Source organism: Oryzias melastigma, linkage group LG18 (assembly GCF_002922805.2).
Source record: "Oryzias melastigma strain HK-1 linkage group LG18, ASM292280v2, whole genome shotgun sequence".
Taxonomy (NCBI): domain Eukaryota; kingdom Metazoa; phylum Chordata; class Actinopteri; order Beloniformes; family Adrianichthyidae; genus Oryzias; species Oryzias melastigma.
Genome location: NC_050529.1, coordinates 20,237,843 through 20,265,187, shown reverse-complemented (window position 1 = coordinate 20,265,187; position 27,345 = coordinate 20,237,843). Strand labels below are relative to the sequence as shown.

Here is a 27,345-nt window from a genome sequence, read left to right as displayed (position 1 = left end):
ACAAAATTGATCCTGCAAATATCTGGTGTCAATTTATAGTTTGATGTACAATATATATTTTGTTACTAACTAAACCCTCAGAGCTCTCAACTCAGAACATTGTTGTAAAAATTTAATTATGTTTATTTATTTATTTTTTGCATTTTTGGGGGGTCTCTTTTAAAATCCGTACCCAACAAACAGAAAAATAAATCTGATTATAAGAAAATAAAAGATAATATATATATATGTAAAACATAATAATGCCTATACAAATATGATGTGAAAACGTCACTAGTTTTCATTTACGTCTATAATCCTTTACAATATAAGTCATCTGTATTTAATTTTTTTCTCACTTTAACATGTTTTAACTCATTTCTTTCTCTCCCATACTTTTATCACTGATTAATTTTTACAAATGTATTAACTTTTTAAATGTATTTAAAAAAATCAAAATAGTTTTTTTTACTGTTTAATTACAATATTTAACCATGTTTTGATTTTCCTCTGCATGTAATAAATGAAAACTGGCAGAGACTCACCTGCTGGGTTTCTTCTCTTCAGCTTCAGTCTGATCTTCAACCGTCTGCTCTGATGTGTTTATGTGGAGTGATCCCAGCTTCTTCAGTACAGAAGGTGATTGTTGTGTTTCGTGTCAAAAACAGGTGTGATTAACAGCTGTTTATTTCCTCTTCCTCATTTTCAGATGCAGCAGTATAATGACTGACTGTGTTTATTATTATTATTATTATTATTATTATTTATGTTTTCAGGCAGAGATCCAACAGACTGATAACACTACATTTCTGTGTTATTCTGCAGTTTCAAATCAAAACATGTGTGTGAATGTATTGTTTGTATTTTGTACCATTTTAGTAAAGTTCCTGTACAATTTAACACAGCTTTCTGATCAGGTTTAGGATTAGGTTGGAGCAGGATATGTTAATGGGAGAGTTAAACATCACCTAACTTGGTTAAGGTTTGGTTGTTTGGGTTAGGCACACCTCACCAGTGTAATTCTGTGGGTATTCTCAGTATCTTTGCTTTCAAATTTTGGACATTTTTATATTTAGAACTGCAGTTAAGTAAGAACAAAAGATTAAAAAAAAAAAAAATCTTGTTTTTTTTTTTTTTTTTCTAATTTACCTAGGTAGAGTTTTTTTTTTCTTTCCTGTCAAAAGCATTATGTCCTGCTGCAAGTGCTGCACCTTTTTTTCATTGAGACCTTTTTTTAGTTGGTGTGGTCTGGTGTAGTTGCAGCTTAATGAAGCCTTAAAGCCTTTCATCCAAAAGGTTCACTCCATTATGAAGCTTCATGAAGCTTCATGTGCTCTAGGAAGACATCTAATGGACACAAAAAATTACTTGAGTTAGAGGTGTGGTATTTTGAAAAAAAGCCTTTGAATAAACATGTCAGTAAAATAAAGAAGTTTACAAAACATGCCTATACTTTGTTAGTTTACTTATGTTTTATGTCTTGAGAAAAAAAAATATTTATTTCTTTCCTCAACATCAAAGGCAAATTAGAAAATTATGAAAATTATCATTTAAATTGAGGTGACTGGCTCTGGTACTTTAAATATGTGGGATTGGGTGTCGAATCTATAAACTAATTTGCTTGTTTTACATTATTTACTTGGTGTACAGAACGATTTTTCACCTAGTATGAAAAGTGTGATATAAACGAATATTGATGATTGAAACAGTTTAGGTCTCTAAAGGGTGGAACAGGTGCTTCAAAGATGATTTTTTTTTTAATGAATAAAAAACAAGTTTTTCCAGAAACACAAGTGTGACAAAGCAGTGTCTCAGGGTGAAGGAGAGCACATTCATGTGTTTAAAATGTTTTATTTTGAAAGGTACTGCAGTTCTGCATCTTCACCTTGCAAGGTTTACCCCCAGGGCACGTAAAAACATAACAATAAATAAAATTAAAAAAAATCTGAAGATTTAACTTGTAGGTCAGCAGCTGCTTCTGTGCATAGTAGGCTGTGGGTAAAATATTAAGATGTTGGAATCAGAAATACTATTCTTGTAAAAGAACGGAGAAGCATGTTCTGAAGTACTTTTCTTTCTTTAGAAAAAAACAAATGTTTAGTTTTCAATTTAAAGAAAATATTGTGAAATATTTAAAGTAAAACAATTTTTCATACATAAATTGAGCAAATTTTTCAAATTACATTTTTTTATTTCGTTTACGTAAATATATTTGAATCTATTACTTTAAAATGAATTAAGTATTTGCAAGCAAAAAGTTATAAAACGTAGCCTAATATTTTACATATTTACCTTACTTTGTTTACATGTAATGAGAAAAATTCAAATGTGCTGGTATGAAAGATATTTGAATGATTTGACTTATAACTGGAGCTGTATACTTTAAAACACGAAAAACCTGCTTGGATCTTCTAAAATAGGAAAATCTGGGATCACTTTTATTTCCTTCTTTCTAAGAATAAAAACTGTGAAGGTAAAACATTTAAATCTGCCAAGAATACTTTTTTTTTTGTTACTACAGAGATGAGGAGAGGGGAAAAGATATAGAAAGTTTATGATATATTTATACTAAAAGGACACTCTTGTGACAATGGTTCATTATTTTTCTGTTCTTTTCTTTCCATCTATCTACCTTCTTCTGCCATCTGGGTCGTGGGGGGAGCAGTCTAAGCAAAGAGGCCCAGACTTCCCTCTCCCCGGTCACTTCCTCCAGCTCCTCTGGGAGGACCCAGGGGCGTTCCCAGTCCAGCCGAGAGACATATATACCACATAAGACAACTTGAGTTAATTAATTATTTTTTAAATTTTATATCACTGTTTTGGATCCAGCATAATTCTTGGTGGAAAAATGTTTTTGTTTGTTTTATAAATTGTCCGTTGGATAATTTTATCAAAATTATAACTCATCTATTTGTGGACATACATCTTCCTCCTTAAAATCAGGCTCATCTGCTGTCTATCAATGAAACACTCTAGAAACAGTTTCCCATTCGTTTTCAACATATACAGTGGTCCTGGTCCAAATCCACTGATTTGAATTTAATTGAGCTAAAATATATATTTTTTTTATTTCTAGGTTGATTCATTTTAGTTCGTTTATAAATATATTTTCTGGTTCTGCCTGGTACAGGGTACAATTACTGTAGGAACATTTACTGTAACTACAGGCAGCTGGCTAACATAAACTACTGTATTTTAATTTACAGTAATACAACTGTAAAAGGAAATACAGTAGAGTATCTATATACTGTGGTTCATCTTACAGCTTTATTACTGTAAAATTAAATAGAGGACACAGAAATTCAACTGCATTTCATTATACAATAATAAAGCTTCATAATAGTTACTGACATCCATCTGCCAGTAATCTATGGCAACTATTTTACAGTGTAAAAAAAGAACAGCTGAAAGCAGCCATAACCCTCATGCAATACCACTCTACACCAATGCCATGGCATGCAGGTGGTTTTTGAAGCAAAAGGATTTCCAACAAAATAGTGAAGATAGACAACATTTTGAAAAAAAAAAAAATACTTTTTTTTTTTTTATCTCTTTGCAAAAACTGAGAAGTAAATGGTGATCCCCCCCCCCCCTGAAATCCATTGTTTGTGGCTTTTATGAGCTGAGACATTTTTATTATGTGTCACTTTATATTTATTATACAATACTACTGTTAGTTAAGTGCTTGGATCTGGCCTTAAAGTGTTAGTAATGGGCTGGGACAAAGCTAAAATAAGTATCCAGATATATTCCATATGTTCTAATGTATCAAAAATAACAAATAATTACCATTGACAAACGCAGGTTTTTGTAAAATTTGACAAAATCAACGACAAATCACACTCGCATTTCGCCCTGCTTCAGAAACGGCTCGATTTGGGTCACGTGACGCGTTGACGTCATGTGAGTGAGACAGCGCCAGCAGCAGAATGCAGGCGGACCCAGGGTGTCTGCAGATACATGTATGTGTGTGCGCTGCGGCAAAGTTGAATTCTATAAACGTCGGTGTTATGGTCCGACGGAGTATTAGGGCCACCAAAAAAAAAAAAAATAAAATTATGATTTTTAAAGTCGTAAATTTACGAGATTTACAATCGAAATGAGCCTATTGTGAATGAACACTGTGAGCAGAACCAGACCGACTAAACTGTGAAAAGCTTCTGATTTCAACAGGTAAACTGAATGTTTAAAACATTGCACATGTTTGGAAGTTTCTTTGTTTGATTTGCAGTTTATTAATCATTGATGGTGGCTTGCAGGATCTCTGCAGATCCGTTGATGAAACCATCGACACTCGCAGCGGTCCACCAGTCATTTCTTCCTCCGTGAAAGATCAGATCTCATTCATTTCTGTGTGATGCTTTCATCTGAAGAGGAATCGTTTTCGGAATTTTCAGTGTACTTAGCTAACGTGACAGACTGTTGTCATCCCCTGTTGTTGTTGTGTGTTGAAACGTGACGATTCATGTGGAGAACGGGTCGTACGTACTGTTTACGTTCTCCTTTGGTTTCCACGCATGTCAGAGACGTGCAGTAAGGTGGTGGAAGAGCTTCGGGGATGTGAATAAAGTGATTAAATAAGTGAATAAATAAATAAATAATAATAATAAAGTGGCGGACGGTCCTGCAAACATGTCTCTAAGCTCTTTATTTTGCATATGAAACTCTGCATTACCGACCCGGATAGTCAGCGTCATTAATGATTTGATTTAGAGTCGCCAAAAGGTTCCGATCTGTAAATAAAGCTTCACGAGATGCTCCACGTCTTCCAGCTTCGAGCATGGCTCTGATAAACTGACAGTTTTCGTTTCCACCGGCATTCTCAGCATCACTGTCAGTGTCATTGCCAGATTGTGAGCTCTTACTTTCCGCGCTGCCAGCTCAAATTGATAGGGCTTTACAGTCCTCAAACCACAAACACCCGGCGCCTCTGAATCAGCGTCACTTTCAGAACAAATGTTTCCACAATCTGAGTCTGAAGACAGAATTGTGGAACTTGAAATATCGCCGCTATCGCTAGCTCCGACACGCAGAGGAGAAGCCATCTTGCTATATTGACTCCTCTGACGTCACACGCACCACGTGACCAAAACGGAGCTTTTTACCCGGAAGAGACAGGTTTGCCAAATTTGGCCTCAAAAATGCCATTTTATTTCAATATTTCTTGCTCAAAATATGCCAAAACATTTGGAAATGGTAAATATAAGGCGAAATACAGTTAACACCGAAAATGACCCACAACCCCATTACTAACCCTTTAAGCTGCACTGAAAAAAGCCAAGGTGAGAAACAACTGTGTGATACTAATATAGAAATACAGTTTTTTATGAATGTTTATACATTCTTGGGAGGATTTTTAAACGTTAGTGTGGCACAAAATTAAAAAAGACATCAAATGATCTACCTTTTTGGATTATCTTAGATTATATTTTATTTAGTTTTTAATGCTGTATCAATATACTAAAAAAAAATTAGATTCACAAGAACACGTGTTTTTAAAAAAATCCAACCACTCTTTAATGCATTTCATAAGGAGATTTGATAATATTTGACCTCAATTAAAGTCATGCAAAGTAAAAATGCATAGTTTCTTTTTTGTTTTTGATAATAATAAGTTATACCGGAACTAATATATGGTTGTTTGCTTTTTCCCCCTTTCCCTCTTTTTTTCCCTCTTTTTCATTTATTTATTTTATGTTTTTGGTTTTTGATCTGTAATTGAAGGGGGGTGTTGTGGAAAAATGTGAAATCCGATGGAAGAGCAGACACATCATAAGTGAGCTCAAGTTTGATCTCATGTGGTTAGTAACAAAGTTGAGAAGGACTTCATAATTTTACATTTTGTTCTGACTAACAGCAAAAAGGATGGATGTCCCAATGTTGGATGTAAATAGTCTGTAATATCATACTGTTGTTCTCATTTGCCTCCCTTCCAAAGTGTGCCTCTTCCCCATAAATATAATGTTCCAACTCTGCAACTGTGTACAAACAAATTCCTGTTTTTCAGTCCCGGTGGCATGGACAGGCATTGCACCTCAATGCCCTCCTGTTGAGCCAAGACTAGGCTGGTTTAGAGTGAACATCATCAGTAGGAAAACTGAAGTAAGAAAATAATAATGAAGTTTAAATAATGGAAATTAAAATGTGATGCAGTTTAGCAAGAGTTTTATATTATGTGCATACAGATATATGTTGGCTGATAATCACACTATCACAAGATACAAGTGGTTTACTACCTAACTTTAAATACACTTTTTGTTTCTTAGCTTATTGAAAGGTTAGGCTGAGATTAGGAGATGTAATGGCAGATAAAACTTCATGGGAAGTGGAGGGTTTGGGGTTAAGGAGGTCTAAGTAATGAAAAATTAAACAAAGCAATGACTAAATGAGGAAAAAAGAGATAGGAAGGAGAAAAAAATGGGTCCTTCAAGAGCAGATTGTAGTAAATGCTGACCTCTACTGACCAGAAAAGATAGGTGCAATCTTTCAGAACATAAAGTCTGTGAATTAGAAAAAAGACATAGTAGAATATCAGATTTAGTGAAAAATGTATAAAAATTATTGTCAGACCAAATATGTGTTTGTTTTCATTAGTAATTCAGCTTCACATCAGCTCATCAATTTAAATTAGCCTCATGTCAGCTTATTTTTTTAAATCATTCCTCTAAGGCTCATAGAAACATCAAGAGACTAAAATGTTTATCGTCTCAAATGTTAGTGTTTAAAGAAATTTTTTCAAATTGACCATTTTTGGTCAACTTTGTGGTCAAGTTTTTAGTTGTCAATTTTTTTTAAACACATTTGAAAAAAAATGCCAATTTTAAACTGAATGAGTGAATAAAAGTGATCATTTACAGTTCAGCTGTAATTAAATGAATATTTTTGATTAAAAAACTTTTACCTTGGTGACAGATAAAGGGACGTTTTTCTCCAGTCATCTACGCTCCATTTGCCTTTTTTTTTGTCATCATCGAGCAGTTGTGATGCTTTTTATCATTATCATGATATTTTTCATCCCAGGTTCTTTTCTGCTTTAGTTTTTACAACGTGAAAAGTTGAAAGTTTTGCTGAATCTTTTTCACATAAAGTAATGAATACAAAATGTTTTCATTTCATCCCTAAGTTTAATCCTTCCGCTCTCATTAACTTGTTTACATTAAAAGTGAGGTCATCTGGACCCCACAAGACAGTGTGCTGAACTTCTTTTTATCTTTGATCTTTGAGTTTCACTAATGTCCATGACAGACATAAAATCCTGTCCACTTTGTCTGCATTTGTCATGGAAGGAATCACACATCAATATATGGATGGAGTCATCTGGACGCCAAAGAGAGCAGAAGGGTTAAAAACTAGATAATTCCACTTTTATTACAACAACTAACACTGTGATTAATTTTAACTGTTTAACCCTGAGCAAGTAGGTGCACTTACCTGAAGGATTTCTTCTTTTCAGCTTCAGCCTGATCAACCTTTTGCTCTGATGTGAAATGATCCCAGCATCCCTGTACTCCATCATCTTATTCCCATAAACATTTCAACAGAAACTGACCCCAGACACGAGTTTGGTTATGACAGGTGTTGACTCTACTGTTTCTGTGAAACACTGGTTTGATTCCCATCTGACAGAGGCTCTTTTCACAATGTCACAAATGGTAAAAGAGTTGGTGTAACGGCTGGAGTGACGAGAACCCAGGAGCAGAGATAATCAGGCTTGGACTCGGTAATGCAGTGCAAGTTATTTAATAAACAAAGACACCTCACAGAGGGAAAACTGCTAAAGGACAAAAAGCAGAAGACTAAGAAAAAACTAAAGAATAGCAAACCTCAGTGTCGGCTAAAGCAAGAAACTCACGGTCCTAACAGGGACGCACCGACACTGAGAACAGAAAAGCTGCAACTTAAATAGACTTGATTGCAAAGTGCAGACAGCTGTGCGCTCCTCCACAGAGAGCACCAGGAAAGGAGGAACCATCCAGGAGGAGTGACAGCTGACCTGCAAAACACAAAGGGGTAGTCAAAAAAAACTCACAACCGTGTCAGTTGGACTGTGGAGCAAGATGGGAGTTGCCTCCAGAGAACGTCATACCCCCCTTAAACCATGAGGACATTAGGGGGGCAACAAGGTTTTGTCTTGGTCCCACTTTTTTTTTTTTTAGCAACAAAAACAGGACTGATCCATAAATAACACTGTAAAAAGTGAAACATTGGCCCAATTAACAAAAGCTGTGTATTTTTTCCATTTATAAATGTAATTATTACTATCAAATACAATGTTTGACTTGAGTAAAATATCCATCCAAAATTTCAATTAGTTGAAAACTAAAACAATTTCAGTGTGACAAATTACAGAACTTTGGCTAATTGATCCAAAGTTTCACTTTTTACAGTGAAGGAATGAGACTGGTCTAGTCAATCTCTGGACCTCAGTCCAATATAATCCGTGGATGGAGTTAAACATTACTTTTCAGCCCCAAAACATCACAGCTATTGAGAAGATCTGCATGGAAGAATGGACCAAAATAGCAGCTACAGTGTGTGCAAACCTGATGAAAGACCTACAGAAAACCAATAAACGTCGTCACTGTTATTCAAGGTTACATTACAAAGTTTTTGGGTAAACTTTTGTTATGGAGCACTTACATCACTCAAATTGGCAAAAAATTGGACCCAGGTCTTGTGGGCGAGTGCCTGGAAAGGGACAATCCCATTAGAGCTCCAAAGAGATCAATGTGGTTCAGGTGCCAGAGGTGTTTGCCTCTGTGGCCTAACTCACCAGTTATCTGGGGTTTTTGTTTGGAAATTGAAGGTCACCACTCTGGGAGAGAAGGAGCATGAGGATGTGCAGTAGGTCAAGAGATGGATTCACATCCACACACAGCCCGGGGTCCCAAACTCAATTCCTCAAGATGGGTTAAACTCCCGGCCTTTCTGGAGGAGTGTTAGATAGAGCAGAGTGTGTACACAGTATACACAGTGTGTACATGTGGGCCTTTGGTACATAGTGTTAGATAAGAGTTCAACATTTTACCTTCCAAACACTGTGAAAAAACGATTCAAGAGCTTTGAATTGTGTATATATAGATACATTAGTTTTAAGAGAAAGGTAATGATAGACCCAGAGAATTGACAGATTAAACTTGCTTAACTCTGACCCAAAACTTTAAAGTGGTTATGGGAAGTTTAGTCCTCAATCTAACAAATCCTGCTCCAATCCCTATTTAAACCTGATCAGAAATGTGTAAACTTGCATTTCTGAGAGTCCTTTTAGGTGCATAAAATATGTAGGAGAATATAGAAACTGTAGTTAAAAAAAAACAAACTCAAAAATACAAGAACACATTCACACACTGGTGTTTGCATTTGAAACTGTTTGTGTATGTACTTTTTTAGAAATTATTTGTTTGCCAGATCTCAGCCACAAAAATGTAAAGCAGTTCAGCCACTATGCTGCACGTCTGGTTTAATGAGGAAAAGAAATAGAAAACAAACAGCGTCTGGACATGATTTCAACACAAACAGAACAGTCACCTTCTGTAATTGAGCATATGAGGTTTCTATTCAAACTTGTGGGAACAGCACAATGACATACGAGGATGCAGTGATGCTGGGATCACTTCTCATCAACACATCAGAGCGGAAAGTTGATGATCAGAACTGAAGCTGAGGAGAAAAAAAACCCAGCAGGTGAGTCTCTGCTGTTTGATACATTTTAAGAAAATGTTTTTTATTGAACAGGACAAATGCTACGAACAAAAAGTCATGTTAAACGGTTTAATAGTTTTTACAAATTGCAATATCTCAATAAATCTATGATTTTGGCAACACAAGAAGTATGTAAGACAAGAAAAAGAGAAAATACAAAGATGTTTAGCTGAAGAAACCTGAAAAAGTTATTAAAAAAATGCAAATATTTTGTTTATAACTATATTGATAAAGTGATCAGTTAAAAATATATATAAATATAAATAAGTATGAAAACATTTTTACCATTTTCTGAATTTTTAAATGTGTTTTCAAAGTAAGAACCTTCTATTCTTTTTGGATTTTAACCATTATTAAATATCTAATTTCCATAATTTTACATAAACCAATTACTGTTTTTTACATTAACCAAATGTTGTTAATGTTTGCTCTATTTGCCCCCCCAACCCCCAACCCCGAAAAAAAAAAAAACAAGGAACTGTATTCTGTCTCTAGTGGATTTTTTTTTTTTTCAATTCTGAAGGTGCAGTATTTGTGAGCGTATGTCAATCAAATTTTTTTTGCAACTGTAAAATAATTTTTACTGATGATTTTACTGCTGAACTGCTTTTCATTAAAATTTTTGTCTTGATTATATAATTTCTCTGTAATGCAAAACCGTTTACTATAGTTCACTTTTAAAATACATCACTTCAAAGAACCATAATGTGCTTAAATAATAATTAACTTCCAGATATCCTGTTCATTATACAATGAAGCAACTTTATTGACATTACAACAAATATATGTAGAAGTACAATCAAATTGCTTTATTTAATACAAAAGAGAAATATATGATGAATAATTCTGCACTCCGCTCTTGACTGGGCTGAATATGAGTAAAGAAAAAACTGCTCTTACAAATAAAAATACAATACAAGACTGATATACTGCACACATGACATGGGGACAGAGTTATTCATAGGTTATTTCTGTTTTTCAAAGTCATGGGAAAAAAAATCTTCATGAAACATAATTTGAATATTTAGCGTAACATGTTTTAAATATGCAAATACAACAAACAAAATACAGAGTTATTTTAGACTGCAAACAAATGTTGGAACTGGTATTTTGAAATTCAACTGTGGCTGTTTAGATAGGGGATAAAAGGAAAAACACACAGAGAGAGAAAACATGTGTGCTCCAGAATCTACAACAGAAAAGTTCATTTAAATAAAAGCTTTTGTCTTCCTGCAGTTGAAAGAATTACAGAGAAACGATGAAGCTGAGTTTGTTTCTTATGGTTCTTGTTGGTAAGTGGATCCTCAGCTAATAGTAAACTGAGGACATTTGAATGTCTAATGTAAATAAACAGATTTGTCTGTGATCTCTTTTATTTTCAGGTCATTTTTGTCTCTTCACGTGTCAGCTCCATGAGTATCACTTTGTTGATCAGAACAAGACTTGGACTGAAGCTCAGCAGCACTGCAGGGACAAATACACTGATCTGGCTACAGTGAGCAGCATGGTTGACATAGACCGACTCAGAAAAATAAACTCAGAAAACAAACATGTCTGGATTGGTTTGTTCAACCAAACAGGCACCAACGCTATTTCACACTGGTCTCTGCCCGGACTGCAGTTCAATGAAAGTCAGGCAAAGTGGAACATTGGTGAACCAAATGGTGGAGTAGCTGAGACCTGTGGGGCAATTAAACATATTACTGATGAAAAGTGGTTGGACATGCCATGTATGGATAAAGCACATTTCCTCTGCTATAATGGCAAGAAGAAAAATGGTTCTCTTTGAATTAATTTTACATGTCATAAAGTATAAACCTAAAAGATTACAGACATAGAATGGTGTTTTCAATCAAAACTCTTACCAGAACTATTTATTTTTCTTTTTATACAAATATAAAAATCTGATCTTCCCTCAAGATCAAAGCTTCATTGTTTCAATGTCTTTTACTCCACAGGAAGCTCTTCTCTTAAGTACTATTTAGGAGATAAAATGACCTGGTTTGATGCTCAGAGATACTGCAGAAAGAATCACACAGATCTGATCAGTGGACCACAGCTGGAGGAGCTGCAGAAGCATAATGATAACACAGAGAACTTTATACAAGTATATGATAGCACATCTGTTGGAAACTTGAAGTCATTATCAACATTTAACTACATTTTCATCGGACTGTTCAGAGACGCTTGGACCTGGTCAGATGGCAGCAGTTTCTTTTTCAGACAGTGGAATGTGTGGTATGACAGTACAAAAGAAAAAAACCACTGCACCATCCTAAACTTGAAAGGCGTGTGGGAAACTAAACAGTGTTCTGAGAGGAAACCCTTCTTCTGTTACACAGGTGATCATTTTTACCTCCAATGACAAACAAGTAAAACTCACTTTGATTTAACTCCTGTCTCCACAATATCTCTCACTAACCTAAAACACAAAATTACATTTATAGAGAAACAAAAAACACTAAAAGAAATCTACATACAAACTCTTTGCAAAAACTTCACATGTAGACACCCCCCCCAAATACTTTTTTTTGACTACACTTTTATTTTTAAACTTTAGACAAAATGTATTATGGAAACATATATATTAAACTGGGTCCCTGTGATTTCCTGCGGTAAAGTCAGACTTTTTTTATTTCTCACAAAATGATGGATTATTTTTCTCTAGTTAGATTTTCTGAATGTTTTTTTGCTTTGGTTGTTTGGTTTTCATTATTTTTTTCCCATCAGATTATGTGATCCTGATCACTGAGAGCAGGACCTGGCAGGAGGCCTTATACTACTGCAGACATCACCACCATGACCTGGTCACCATCACTAACCTGGATGAACAGAGATGGGTTCAGGAGAAAACCAAGAATGCTACAACTCCTTATGTGTGGACTGGACTGCGCTACACCTGCACTCTGGGGTTCTGGTTCTGGGTCAGTGACGAGGTGGTCCGCTACAAGAACTGGGCCTCACCTGAACAGGTGAATGAGTGTGACAAGTCAGGAGCCATGGAGACAGGAGGAGAACACAAGTGGGTCAAGATAAACGATGAGAAGAAGTTCAACTTTTTCTGTTCAAAGTGAAAATATGATCACTGATTAGATACCTTTTCATTAATTTATTTACAGGGATTCTTGGTTTCAGATAAAATGTGAAAACATTTCCTTGAAACTTTTAGCAAGTTGAGGAAAGTATAATGTATTTTAATGCTATATGAAAGGTTGATCTATTCTCTGATCACAAATTTCAATATTACTTGGTGACACACCTTTACCATTTATATGCACTTGTATAATTTTGACAAAATATAGTTTTTACCAAAAGAAAATGTTGAAAATAATTTAAGGTTTACGTTGATTTATTCTGGGATAATATTCCTGCTTGATTTTAATCATAGTAATGTTTAAGAAATTACATTTTTAAAGTTTTATAATGTAGTTTTAGAGTAATAAATAAATGTTTATCCTGTTTGGCCCGCAGCCCAAGGTGTGTTTTGGATTTTGGCCCACTGTGTGATTGAGTTTGACACCTCTAAATGTAGATTGTAATAAACCTATTCTTTTGCACCTCATACTAGATTAACTACTAACAGAATTATCTTTTTTCTTTAAAATCAGTGTCTTTTGTTTAAGTGCCGGTGGTGGTCTCAACAAAAGTCTCTCTGGCTTCTTCCACCTCCATTTTAACAGCAGTTAATAATGTAAATATTATATTTTATTCTTTTGCATCTCTTTGTTTTAATGCCATGATGTTATGTGTGTGCTAAAAAAAAATAAAATTAAACATACGATAAAATATATTGTGGTTACTTTTTTTGCATCACTAACTGTGTTTAACTGTGAAATTGCAGAAATTGGATTTGCAATAAGAATTTTGCTTAATACAAGCAATTTTAAATAAACCTGCATTAAGCAGAAAAATGTGCTTGGAAGAGGTGATTTTTGCAAATGGAAATATTGTGCAAAACTGCAATGGAAACTTTTTTTTCCTTCAAATTAAACACTGTTCTTGGTAGTTTAATAATTTGTGGTTATAGGGCAGAAGATACAATAATTAATTTATTTTTATTAATTTACCTATTTTGAGTTGATGGTTAATTATGTGTTTTCAGAAGTTTGGGAACTATTTTATATATGGAATTGATTGTGTTTGGGTACTCCTTGGTCACTTGTTGAAAGAGGCGGAGGGATATGTGAAAAGGCACGGAGGAAATGAGATCCGGGGGAGGAAAAAAATAAGATAGAGAAGGAGGGCACGGAAGAGGAGTCTGCTCGTTTTTCGTGAGTGTAAGCAGTTAAAAAGATAGTGTGGCGTGGCTTGTCGATCTGCTAATTAATAGTGAGTTACCTAAAGTTTGTTTTTATGTGATGAAAGACCGTGTAGCTTCAACCCGAAGCTTTGGAAGGGATATTTTATTGCTAGCTAAAGCGCGACGCTAACACGTGCTAGCTATGTAGACCGAGCTGTTTTACTTGAATTACATGTCTCAACCTGGCTCATATTAGGTCGTGGCCGGACATGAGATGGCACTTTGAAGGCTGGAGACCCTGCTTCAAATCACGCGCGATGAGGAGGAGGTAGACGTGCTGGAGTGTGCGTGATCACTTATCACGCACCTGCTGGACAAGGAGCATGTTGCAGCCAGATTGCTGCTTCATTCGGAGAGACGACATCGAGGGACCATACGAGTGAACTCAGTGAAAGTATTTATTTACCCAAGGTACAGATTTATATATATATATATATATATATATATATATATATATATATATATTCATTCATTCATTCTTTGTTCACTGATTGAAATGTTGGAAAGTACCAAAGTATGCAACGCAGTGGAATATTAGATAGGGACCACAATCCCTTTTCTAAGACCCAGAGACAAAATTTGGTGACGAGAAATGATAGAGCTTTCAATTCTGAATATAATAATAATAATAGATAACTTAATAGACCTAGAATTATGGAAGTTATTAATATTTTATCTCTTATGATCGCCTTTATCTTGCTGTCGAAAACAATGACAAAACTCTGAACAGGGTTGCCAGATCACAAAGTTTTCCAGCCCAAAAGTCATCTGAAAACTGTCAGACCCAGTCTGGTGCATGAAAATTATTTTTTCTTATTTTGTTAAAACTCAACGCTGGACTGATTTAGCATCTAAGTGACGGAAATGTAATCAATTGGATCCAGTCATTTTTCAAATCAAAGATTTTACAAAAATAAATAAATAAATAAAATCTGCCTAAATGACGTCAAGCCCATCTAAATTAAGTTCACCTGCCGAAAGTAAATTTTACCTCAAATATCAAGATCGTAACCACCCAATTGGGCGGAAAAATGGCCAATCTGGCAACACTGCTTCTTAGTAATTACAAGTACAAATGTCAAATGAGCAAAAATGTGCTGTTTTCTTAACTACATATTCCGTTTCTTTGCTCCAAGCACCATCAAATTTTCACAGGACATTATTCAGGTGCTTCCGCAAATTGTAATATTTTAATTAACAGTTTAATTAATTACATTAATCAATCACTATATTAAATGACATCTTCTAAAATAAGATTTTTTTTCCTAGTCTAAAGCAGTTTAAGAGATTAAAACACACAAATTTCAAGTGCATAACACTTTATTTTTGGTTTAGTAAAAAATCGGACACAAATCCACAATACCCAATAAATCTTAAAATAGCTTTCGATTATGATCTCCAGACTTTATCCTTTTCGTCATCCATCAGTCTCTAGCTAAACACTTCTTAATCTCTGTCGTAAATGACATTAAACCAGGAGGAAAGAGGGGCGGGGCATGTGAATTTGCCGGTCGAATTGTGTTCAGTGTGAAAGCACCTAAAGAGGAAGCTCAGAGGGGAACGAGCATTTTCAATCTGAAAACTGAAGCTGTGGAACGCGTTACCACTGAGCATTCAGCAATCCGTTTTTTTCGCCAGGCATTTGACATAGCATGAGATTCCGCTCTGCTGGTGTCTATTATTGTTTGAGCTCTGCTTATCTTGTGTTTTTTACACTTTTATGTCACCTATTTATACTTTTTATTATTTTTTATTTATTTTGACATTTATTTCAAGGGCAGAATAAATAACCTATTTATTGGAAAATGTATGTAAATTCACACCAAAGTTGCGAGGACAACGATATGTTTACATGAATTGTTGTTACATTAATTGCAGTGTTTATTTGCTTAAACAGAAGTTGAGGATGTGTTTTTGAGATACATTTAAAGATTATTTTAAAGTGTAAACAGAGACATAAGAGCTGCAGTCATTTAAACATGTTTAATTCTCGTTTTTAACTTAAAAAACTGGTAAATATAACAGCAGGATACTGAGCTTGAAAAAAAAAACAAACAAAAACATTTTAAGATAGACTGAGTCTGGTGGTAACAGGCTTTAACCAGCAGAGAGCACTGCAGCCTAGAGGTCCGTATCAGCACTTCTTCCTCCCTTAAAGCTCAACTAGGACTGTTGTTCAGTTTAAAACATGTCTATTTACTTTGAAATTCTGGATCTTTGTTGTAAATTAGGTCATGGTGGTGATGTTTGCAGTAGTATAAGGCCTCTTCCAAGGTCCTGGTCTCATTGATCAGGATCACATGATATGATGAAGAAAAAAAATAACAAAACCCCAGTTCAAATTTTTGAATTGATGTTATTTAATTAATGTGAAAATTTACAACCCGAAGAATAGTTTCCATTAAACTCTTCAAAAACTCTCGCATTTGTATTTTTAACAACATAAAATGTTAACATGAATTATTTCTGGGTGATATTAGATATCAAAATCTGGATATTGATCCATTACCGGTCAATATTGCCAAATATCACTACTAATATCAATATTTTTCGTTAATGTTGTGGATTTATCGTGAATGGTTTCTTGTGAGTTTCCCTTTTTTAAATTACTCTATAAACATAAAAGGAGAATTAGAACATTTTCAATGAAATGGTAAATAAAATAAAAAAAATTCTTAAAATCAAATAAAAAGTGAAGTTAATGCAAAACAGTCAAAAAAACAAACAAAAGAAGTGATGATACTAAAATGAATCAAAATAATTAACGGTTTAAAAAAGAACCACTGTGATAAATATGAATTATTTGTAACTTCTTAGCCTTTAAATGGAACAATAAAAACTGTTTTCATGCCAGAACATGCTGATTGTTTAATTCACTTGAACAAGAAATCTAATGAAATGCCAGAATACAGAAAGGGTCTAATCACGCGTCATTTTGTAAATGCGTGCAGCAGTGGTGATGTTTTTAGATGCAGACAAAGGGTTACGTTCAGTAGAACGGTTCCGGTGTCCGGTTAAACCACCCAATGGATCCTGTATAAAGGAGCAGCACTGTTTTTCCAGCGCCGCTCCTTTATAGCTGCCCGTCGCGGCCCGCTGCAGCTTGCCGTTCCTCCGCAGATTGCATCAAACGTGGACAGACAGCATATTTGTGACAGCTGATGGGATTTTACTTTCAGTTTCATCTTAAATACGTGAGGCCAACTTAAAAAAAAAACCTGCGGCTTCACTGCATGGAGAGGAGACATGAATTTTAATCACAAAATAACAAAAGCTAACATCAGTATGGCCTTTCACTGAATCATCTTCTCCGGCCTCTACAGCTACATCCACGTTAGCTAGCTACTGTGACGTATGAAAGTTTCAGGAAAGCAAACTGAGTTTTTCCTGGGCCCTTTGAGTGACAGCGACTTAAAAGGAGAAATACTCAAAAATGCAAAGACGAAATGATTTCTTATATTTTTTTCTCCTTCAGAAGAAAAATTCCATACATACATGATAAAAACTCAAAAGGCATGATTTTCATTGGAGGGGGACTTTAAATGTTAGTATAAACTGACCGTAGAGGTCCTCACTGTAATGATGATGTGTTCAGTCTGATCTGCTCCGACAGAGAAGACTGCAGTGAGCTCGCTCCTTTCAATCTGTATTTGAATATTGAAACAGGAAAACGTTTTTGTCTAAATATTCCTGGTTATGGTTGTGATTTATGTTTTACTAAACATACAATCTTAATTTCAAACTTATCAACTTTCAGAACTCAAGATTTTTCTCGGATCTTGCTGATAGACTTATCTCAAGAATCTTTGAATCTGAAAAATACTCAAGAAACGAAAAGCAAAGGTTAGAAACGCCAGGGTCAGCAGGGACAAGCCTTTGTCTGAACTGGTAAATATGTTTGTGTAAATTAGACTTTGATGAATGGCACAAAAATAATGGTATGGATAAACAATAAAAATAATTATTGTTATAGAACTTTTCTCAATAGGAAATTAGTCTAATGTAATAGACTTTTATTTTGAAGGGTCTAAAGTTAAAACTCGCAAGTTGCGAGCATTTTCACCTCTTTGGCGACTAAAAGTTAGTCACCACCTGGCAAGTAAATGCTTGCATCGAAGTAGTTATGTTAATAGGGTCTTTTGTTAAATTTTTGTCCTCTTGTGCACCGTTTGCACGCTAGATAAAAAAAACACGCGACGGAAGATTGAATACCTCAAACAGTGGAACATGCCACGATTTGTAACATGATCCAGTCACAACTGGAGGATAAAGCTGCTTCACTTACAGCAGCAACAGCAACAGCAACATTAATAAAAGGGGTTGAGACCATGCTGTTGTTGGATAACAATGCTATGATACTACTCATCATGCTAACAAGCTGCTCCGCGTGCCACCCATTTGTAAACACAGACGGATTTAGCATCAGATAGTATTGTCATGGACAATACTTTATGATGTGGAGGACAAACACTACAAGATGAATTTGACATTAATAAAAACTGTATTTTCTAAATAATAACAGAATTTAATCCACTGTGTTTTAGCAGCATGTGTAGCATTACAGAGCAGGTGTTGCACTGAAAACTGTGACCTGTCAGATGTTGTGCTGAATCCTCCTGTCCCCTTAATTAAAACACCAGCTTTAATATCAATGATATGCAATGACAATAACCAAAAACTTTGTTTTCAGGATGATTTTTGTCGTAATTTATAATAAAACGTGATAACCTGGAGACAGAGTTAGATAATCTCTACTAAATTGATTTGTTTTCTAAGCATGTTTAAATTTGAGTTCAGTTAGATGACACAAAATATATGTTCATGCCATTTATAAATTACTTTAGTTAATTCAATTTAATTAAAAAAAAAAACAGAAAATAGGTTCAAAAAGTAAAACGCCTAAGGTATATCTGTGCTAAATCGTGTTATGATTTGGCTGATAAAATACATGTTTGGCTGGTAGATTTTTTTTTAATTTTATCTACTGGTCAACTTGGCCAGTGACTCAAAAATTAAATGTTGGCCCCTGTGTGGAGGTAGGTCACTTATTTATAATAAAATAAAAAAAACAGAATAACATGCACAGCAAGTTGTGCAGAAGGCATCTTACTTCTAAAACTGGAAATGCCACCAACCTTTACATAGCCTAAAGCAGTGACACCAATCATTCTCAACCTCTGAATGAAATAAATGACAAATCTCCAGAAAATACATCGAATTTAAGTCGTGCCCAGAAGCAACAGTTGAAACTACAAGAAGAAATTCTGAGAATTAACTTTTGGTTTATCTCAGGATGTTGACAAAAATGTTTCAGTTAAATGTTTGTTCTGTAAAACTTGAATACATTAGAATTTATTAGTAGAATTAGTGTTTTATTTTAATTAGAACTGATCAAGCAATTTATTGTTCTGTTTGTGTTTATGTTCTCTTTAGAAATTTGAAAAGTTTTGCCTTGATACTCAGCTTAGTTTGTTTGATACATATATATATGTATATATATGTATGTGTATATATATATATATATATATATATATATATATATATATGCCTTTTTTAGTTTCTGAAAAAATCTGTTGCATCATGTTCTTTCAGTGCGTCTGCTATGTTTGGAGTGTTAGGAAATAAATATTTAACTCTAAATAACCAATAACTCTTTGCAGATTATGTTGTTGTGTTTGCTTTATTGAGCCAGGACCTTCAGCATGTATTGGAGCGGTTTGCAGCCGAGTGTAAAGCTGCTGGGATGAGGGTCAGCACCGCCAAGTCTGAGGCCATGGTTCTCGACCGGAGAAAAGTAGTTTGCCCTCTCTCGGTGGGTGTAGTGCTCCTGGCTCAGGTGGAGGAGTTTAGATATCTTGGGGTCTTGTTCACGAGTGAGGGAAGATCGGAGCGTGACGCCGGAGTCACACCGGATGCGAGAGCGCCGCGAGGCGGCGCGGAGCGGAGTGCGCGCCGATTCGCGGTGCTCTATTGGTCACACCAGACACGATTTTTTTCCGCGACGGTCGACAGGCGCTTCTGCTAGAGCTATTGCTTTTTTTGCTATCATGGTCAATAACCAGGATATCTCCCCGTGTTTCTGCTAAAAGGGGATGGTCTCTGCCCCCGTTGACACAGACCCCGCCCCCCAACTCCGCAGTCGGCCAACTTCATTGTTGGGTTTGTGCGCCCATGTGCGTGCCTGTCTGTTTTGTTGTGTGTCTGTGTGCACGCACGCGCTCCCACGTGTTTCCGTCGGTAAATTAATAAACTAAAAATATTACCTGATGTTTCTTCCAAGAAGAACCGCTCCTCTGCCTCTCTCTCGTTCAAACACAGCCCCATGCCCCCACTGCATTGGGGGGCCCCGTCTGCCCTGCTTTTTTTCCTCCCAGAACCCTGCAGCCCAGCACACCCGCTCCGGAGATCTGTGGTGTCCGGGGTGGGGGCTCTCGCGCACGCGTGTCTGTGTGTTTTGTATGCATATTTTCATCTCTACGGTCTGTTTAGACACAAAAACATGATCACGTTTGTCAATCGCGGCATTTTATTGTGAAAAATTGGTTCCATTTTAAAAATAAACCGGATTTTCTCATGTATTTTGATGCAACTTCCTGCCAGTATTGACACGGAGCGCTCGCGGCTCGCGGAAGAAATAGGCCATACGCCGAAACGTTGCGCTGCACCGCGAGGACCCTCCGCGCCACTCCGCGTCGCTCCGCGCCACTCCGCGTCCTCCTGGTGTGACCGACGCCATAGGTTAACATGGGCGCCGAATGGAAGCGCACGCCGTTCCGTGCCGCTTTGCAGCGCTATCGCGTCCTGTGTGACTCCGCCGTGAGATCAACAGATGGATTGGAGCGGCGATCGCCATTTTGCGGTCGCTGCACCTTTCCATTGTGGTGAAAAGAGAGCTGAGCCAGAAAAAGCTCTTAATTTACCAGTCGATCTCTGTTATGGAGGAGCTGAGCACTCCTTTAGAAATAGGGTGAGAAGCTCGGTCACCCAGTCAGAGCTTGCAGTAGAGCCACTTCTCCTCCGCATTGAGAGGAGCTAGTTGAGGTGGCTCGGGCATCTGCTTTGGATGCCTCCTTGATGCCTCCCTGTTGAGGTGTGCCACTGCCCCGAGACCCAGGACACACTGGGGAGACTACAACTCTTGGCTGGCCTGGCAACACCTCGGGGTCCCCCACAGAGGAGCTGGAGGAAGTGGACGGGGATCAGGGCATCTTTGCTTAGACTGCTGCCCCCATGACCCGGTCCCGAATGAGTAGAAGAAGATGGATGGATGGATGAATAAATAACCATTGTTCTAATGAGCCACAGTGTTCACAGTGCTATTTGATTTATATTGTTATCGCAAGATGTAAAAAAAAAAAAAAAAAAAAAAAAAACTATATCATGACATAAAAATTCCATATCGCCCAGCCTTAGGTGTGGAAGTGATGATGTTTATCTTAAAAATGAATAAAACATTTCCTTTTCAAGGTACACGTTTAAAGTGAGGATTTTAAACTTGAAATGTGGACTTTACATCTTTTGTCTGCAGATGAGAGCTTTTAAACGAGCATGACACTGATAAGAGGATATGATGGACATATTCATTTGCATTCAGTAGATTGTAACCGTGACTGTTCCGCAGGGAAGCCTGTTTGTGGAGAAAGGATCTGTGGGAAATTTGTTAACTGATAAAGCCGGAACACCACTGGATTGCTGTGAAACTTTCGACTAATCAGGCTCGGATCACATTAATACTAAACCGCTTTTCAAAATACTGCATTTACCGCACCATAAGACGTGACATATTATAAGGCGAAATCTAAATTAGGGGTCTATTTTTTAACCCATCCACAAGGCACTCTTATCATTAGGTGCAAAAAAAGTTCACGGAAGGAAAACGATGAGTTTATTAAAACTTTGTTCCACGATTTAACAACCTACTCACATTATTTTTAATTAATCTTCTCCTAAAAATCCATCAATGTCCTCAAGATTCGATGTTTAAATGAAACGGCTGCATAATTTCAGAATCAAACATGCCCTCTCATTAGAGCTGTCACAATTATTTGACTAATCGACAACTAATCGACTATTAAAATAGTAAATAACCAATTTAATAGTTGTTACCTTATTTTATATGGAGTCAGAGAGTAGTAAAGTTAAAGTTGTGAGCGTTCAGCACCAAAAAAATCCACTTTAATATTTGAGTCAGTGAGACCAAACTTTATCTTTTTGTAAAAAGTAATTCCTTTTTTTCAGATGCTAACCTCATTTGATTAAATCTTGTTTTAATACCAGAGAAAAATGAAGGACAGAGGCTTCACAATTCATTAAAAATTTAATAAACTGTCATCTTAATTGTCTTCATTTTTATTTAATTTAAAGCTAATGATAGTAAAGATGTGCGCTTTACAACCACTTTGCGCATGTCCCGATTAGATGACTAATCGGAAAAAATAATCAATGATTAGTCGACTGCTAATATAATCATTTGTAGCAGCTCTACCTCTCGTTGTCACTTGTTTCCAGGAGGTTGTTCAGCATTGATGCCGGCTTTAGCAGAAGCTCGGACAACAGCTTAAGCAGAGACCGTCCAAAACCCTTTCACACATTCAGGCCCTCCCTCCCAATCTTAGTAAAAGTATGCGCGACATCCGTCATTCGTTTCTCCCATGTGTGATCTGTTCCTCTTTTCCTCTGGTGGCATCGGGAATCCTTCTTCTTATGCCTGGTTCACACTGGACGCTGAAGCGCCACCAAGCGGAGTGTGCACGACATCCACTCTCTGCTGCAATTCACAGCAGACAAACGTTTTCCGTGTTGCTCAACAGGCGCTTCTGCTAGAGCTTTTTTTTTTTTTAATTTTTGCTATCATGGGTAAATTAATAACCTAAAAATACTACCCCAGGTTTCTGCTTAGGAAAACTGCTCTCAGCCTCTTTTGTTGCTATTTTACACCCAAAACCCAGCCCCACACCCCGCTTCTGAGTCGGCCAACTACATTGATCTGTGCATGTGTCTGTCTGTCTTATTTTGTGTGTGTGTGTTGTGTCGGATTTGTCAATCAGTGTTTTATTGTAAAATATTGATTTATTTTGTTATATATATATATATTTGTTATATATATTATTTATATTGGTTTATTGATGCAACTTCCTGCCAGGATTGACACGGACTGCTCGCGGCTCACATTCAAATAATACCACATACCAATTTGCTTCATTGGACTTCATGCTGGAAAAATGTGTGTAAAGTTGATTGGATTTCTGCGCAGCGCGCAGTCATGTGTGGAGAGTGCTCGAAACCAGAGGTTTCTATTGTAGTTGTCACCTGCCCGGGGAAAACTCTCCATTTCAGCGCACTAACGCCCATCTCCTGAACAAACAAAGGAACGCGGTCTGATATCTACATGTTTTCAGGACTTTGCGCATGTGTAATGGTGCAGGATGGGTAAACCTTGCCTCCTCAAATGCTGTGCTGATCTTGATGTTTTGATAGCACTAGGGTGGGATTTTGTTCTAACTCAGGATGTGGCATAACTTTACTGCCAGCCACATTGTTTCCCAAGAGCATGCCTTGCCAGGATCACTGCCTCTCAGAATGTGCACAGCGTCGACTGGAGTGCTTCCCAAAGTTGCATAGGAATATTTTTCCAATTTTGGAACTTGATAGACACAGAAGTGTCACCGGATTATTAGGCGCATGGCTGAGTTTTGGGAAAAAAATTAGGCTTTTTAGTGCACCTTATGGTGCGAAAAATACAATCAGAGCACAGGAGATTAAATTTAGATGAACAGCATTCTCTCTTACAGCTGGTTGCTGCTTTGTTGCCTGGGTTAGGGAGGTATCTTTCACCTGATGGGTGAATCGCTCTGAGTAACAAACTAGCAGTTTGTGCAGAATTTGATTGTCCTGATCAGAGAAAATTTGAAACACTAGAATTCCCCCAACCAGACCCGACGGCTATCCCTGCAACGCCCCTTTTCCTTATTCTCTCCTTTATTGAATGTGCACGTGACTTTGAGTGACCTTAAAGATTGGACGTTTTTTTCTAATAGTTCATTGCAAAGTTATGTTGATGTGCTTATATCCTAAGGACAGATGGTGTAAGAATTATGACTTTTTTTTTTTTTTTTTTTTTTTTTTACATCTCTGAAAATTTGTTTTACGTTCATGCTCTGTTTTAAATCAGAAGTAGTCATGGTGACATCAAAGTGACAAAAAACATCAGTATTATTATTATTATTTTTTTTTTGGTGAACTTGGTCTGTGACTTAACCTGCATAACTTTTGTTTTAGGACAAATAGCTCTGTGTTCTTATGGGTTAAGGTTTGTTTTCCTAAGAGTTTTTATTTGCACTCCCACTTCTACGTTATTGAGGAGAAAGAGGAAATGAGCAGCTGCTGTGGTTTTCAAATTAAACGGAACAATCGTCCTCTGTGCTGAAGCAGCTAAGGTCAGTTTCTATTCAAAACCTCTATGGAAAGAGGACGATGACATACGAGGATGCAGTGATGCTGTGATCAGTCCACATCAACATAGAGCAGAAGGTTGAAGATCAAACTGAAGCTAAGGAGAAGAAACCCTGCAGATACTGTAAGTCTCTTCAGACTAATGATTTTCAAATGATTGCATAAAGGAAAAAACAAATACTAAGGAAGTCTGTTAACAAACCAGCATGTTGGACTGTTTAGCAGTTATTATTAATATCAGATAAAAAGTCTGACAATTTAAAGCATCTTATTTTTCCTCATGAATATGGACAGTTGAAAAAAATGTTAACTCTTTTACATGTTTGTTCATGAATTTCTATTTTCACATGATTTTAAAAATGTTTTTCTGTTTTTAGTTCGACACTTTTTTTTGTTATTGTTGTAACTAAGTAGAGTTGAAAAACAGAATCCAAAAATTATTTACATTTTTAGTTGGATCTAGGGCTTAAGTCTTTGTTATCAAAAATGTCATTGACACCTACTGGCAGAAAAGATGGAACATATTTCTGTTAGATTGTGATGGGTTTTATATTAGAGAATGTCTAGATTAAATCTTTTCTCTGTAACGTAATACAATTTGCTTTTCACTTTTACTGTAAAATAACTTTAAAGAGACATATTGACCCTGATCCCTATTAAAGAAAATGCTCAATATTACTTTCATTTGAAAATGTATTAAATATATATTTTTGTTTTGTTTTTCATATAGGTTTATCATAGGTCATTTCTGTTTATCAAGGTCATGGTAAAAAATTCTTCATAAAACATCATTTTAATATTTAGCAGAACATGTTTTAAATATGCAAATATAACATACAAACTATGGAGCCATTTTTAAACTTCAAACAAATGTTGGAACTGTTACTTTAAAATAAAGCTGTAGCTGTTAAGATAGAGGGTAAAAAAAGAAAACAAGGTGTGAATATTTTGCTTTGTTCAGAAAATGTGTGCTCCAGAATCTATAACAGAAAAGTTCATTTAAATAAAAGCTGTTGTCTTCCTGCAGTTGAAAGAATTTCAGAGAAATGATGAAGCTGAGTTTGTTTCTGATGGTTCTTCTTGGTAAGTGGATCATCAGCTAAATCTCACTAACTTCTAATAGTAAACTGAGGACATTTGAAGGTTTATTGTAGATAAACAGATTTGTCTGTGATCTCTTTAATTTTCAGGTCATTTTTGTCTCTTCACATGTCAGCTCCATGAGTATCACTATGTTGATCAGAACATGACTTGGGCTGAAGCTCAGCAGCACTGCAGGAACGAATACACTGATCTGGCTACAGTGAGCAGCATGGCTGACATGGAGCGACTCCGAAACATCAATTCTGAGAAGATAGAAATCTGGATTGGTTTGTTCAACCAAACAGGCACCAACGCTACTTCACACTGGTCTCTGCCTGGATTGCAGTTTAATGAAAGTCAGGCAAAGTGGAACACTAATGAACCAAGTGGTGGAGTAGCTGAGACCTGTGGGGCTATTAAACATATTACTGATGAAAAGTGGTTGGACATGCCATGTATGGATAAAGCACATTTCCTCTGCTATAATGGTAATAAGAAACACAATTCTCTTTTAATCAATTTTACATATGATCAACTATAATACTAAAAGATTACAGACATGGAATGACATTCTCTATCAAAACTTTTGAGAGAACTTATTTTTCCCCAAAATTACGAAACAAGAAAGAATGTGGTTTCCCCAAAGATCAAATTTTCTTTCTTTTCTTTTTTTTGTCTTTTACTCCACAGGAAGCTCTTCTCTTAAGTATTATTTAGGAGATAAAATGACCTGGTTTGATGCTCAGAGATACTGCAGAAAGAATCACACAGACCTGATCAGTGGACCACAGCTGGAGGAGCTGCAGAAGCATAATGATGTCACAGCAAACATAATACAATTATATGATAGAACATCTGTTGTAAACTTGACCTCACTATCAAGTTACAACCTAATTTTCATCGGACTGTTCAGAGACGCTTGGACCTGGTCAGATGGCAGCAGTTTCTCTTTCAGGCACTGGAATGTGCTGTATGACAGTACAAGTAAAAAAAACAACTGCACCATGGTGAACGAGGATGGCATGTGGGAAACCAGAGAATGTAACAGCAAAAGATCCTTCTTCTGTTACACAGGTAATCATTTTTATCCTCAATGACACAAAATTGACACTTTGATTCAATTTCTTTCTTTCTTCTTTTTTTTAAATCTCTCACGTCTGGACACACTTTAACATTTTTTGAAACTTACATGAACAGAAAAGCGATGAATACCAAAGACAGTCTACACACAAACTCTTTGCACACTCTCTTTGCAAAAATGTTGCATTTCTCTTTTACTATACGTAACCCTTTCATGAACAGCAGTGCCCTGCCACAGACCTGTCCAAGGTATACCCCACCTTTGCCCAGAGATTAGATTGTAGCAACCCTGTGACCCCAAACGGAATTAAGCAGACTTAGAAAACTGATATAAATATATATATTTATATATAAAAAAAGTGCAGGTCACTAATAGTATGCATGACGGAATGAAAGGCTTTACATGTTTGGGTTCATATGCATAAGTGTGCGTGTGAACTGCAGTTGAATTGTGTACTTTTTGATTAGTTTAAATATGAAGACTATTTTAGCCAACTGTTATGTTTGTAATTGTGTGTGTGTGTGTGTAGACAGGCCCCGCCCATTCCAGATTGCTATTCATACCTGATTGTTTTATGATGTTACCATCTTGTTTTCTCTCTCAACCCCTCTCTGCTACCTTTCTTTGTGTCCCCCCACCCCTCCTTTTCCGTCCAGTCCAACAACAACAAAAAAAGATATAAACATAATCAATGTGAATAAAGTTTAGCATATACTCAATTATACTCAACAAACCCCTGTTGTGATAG

The 27,345-nt window shown here is 36.3% G+C and overlaps 1 protein-coding gene and 1 long non-coding RNA gene across 2 annotated transcripts in view; both read left to right on the top strand.

Moving 5' to 3' along the window:
* Positions 1-8,957: 8,957 nt before the first annotated feature.
* Positions 8,958-11,202, top strand: LOC112156102. Its single transcript, XR_002920909.2, has 3 exons — positions 8,958-9,663; positions 10,918-10,973; positions 11,064-11,202. It is a non-coding gene; the product is annotated as an uncharacterized LOC112156102 (long non-coding RNA).
* Positions 11,203-24,102: 12,900 nt separating this feature from the next.
* LOC112156103 (C-type mannose receptor 2-like) overlaps positions 24,103-27,345 on the top strand; it is a 5,501-nt gene continuing 2,258 nt past the window's right edge. The window contains exons 1-3 of the mRNA XM_024288263.2: positions 24,103-25,516; positions 25,624-26,004; positions 26,207-26,590. Coding sequence (XP_024144031.1) covers positions 25,480-25,516; positions 25,624-26,004; positions 26,207-26,590 — 802 coding nt within the window. The 5' untranslated portion in view covers positions 24,103-25,479. The remainder of the gene's footprint in view (positions 25,517-25,623; positions 26,005-26,206; positions 26,591-27,345) is intronic.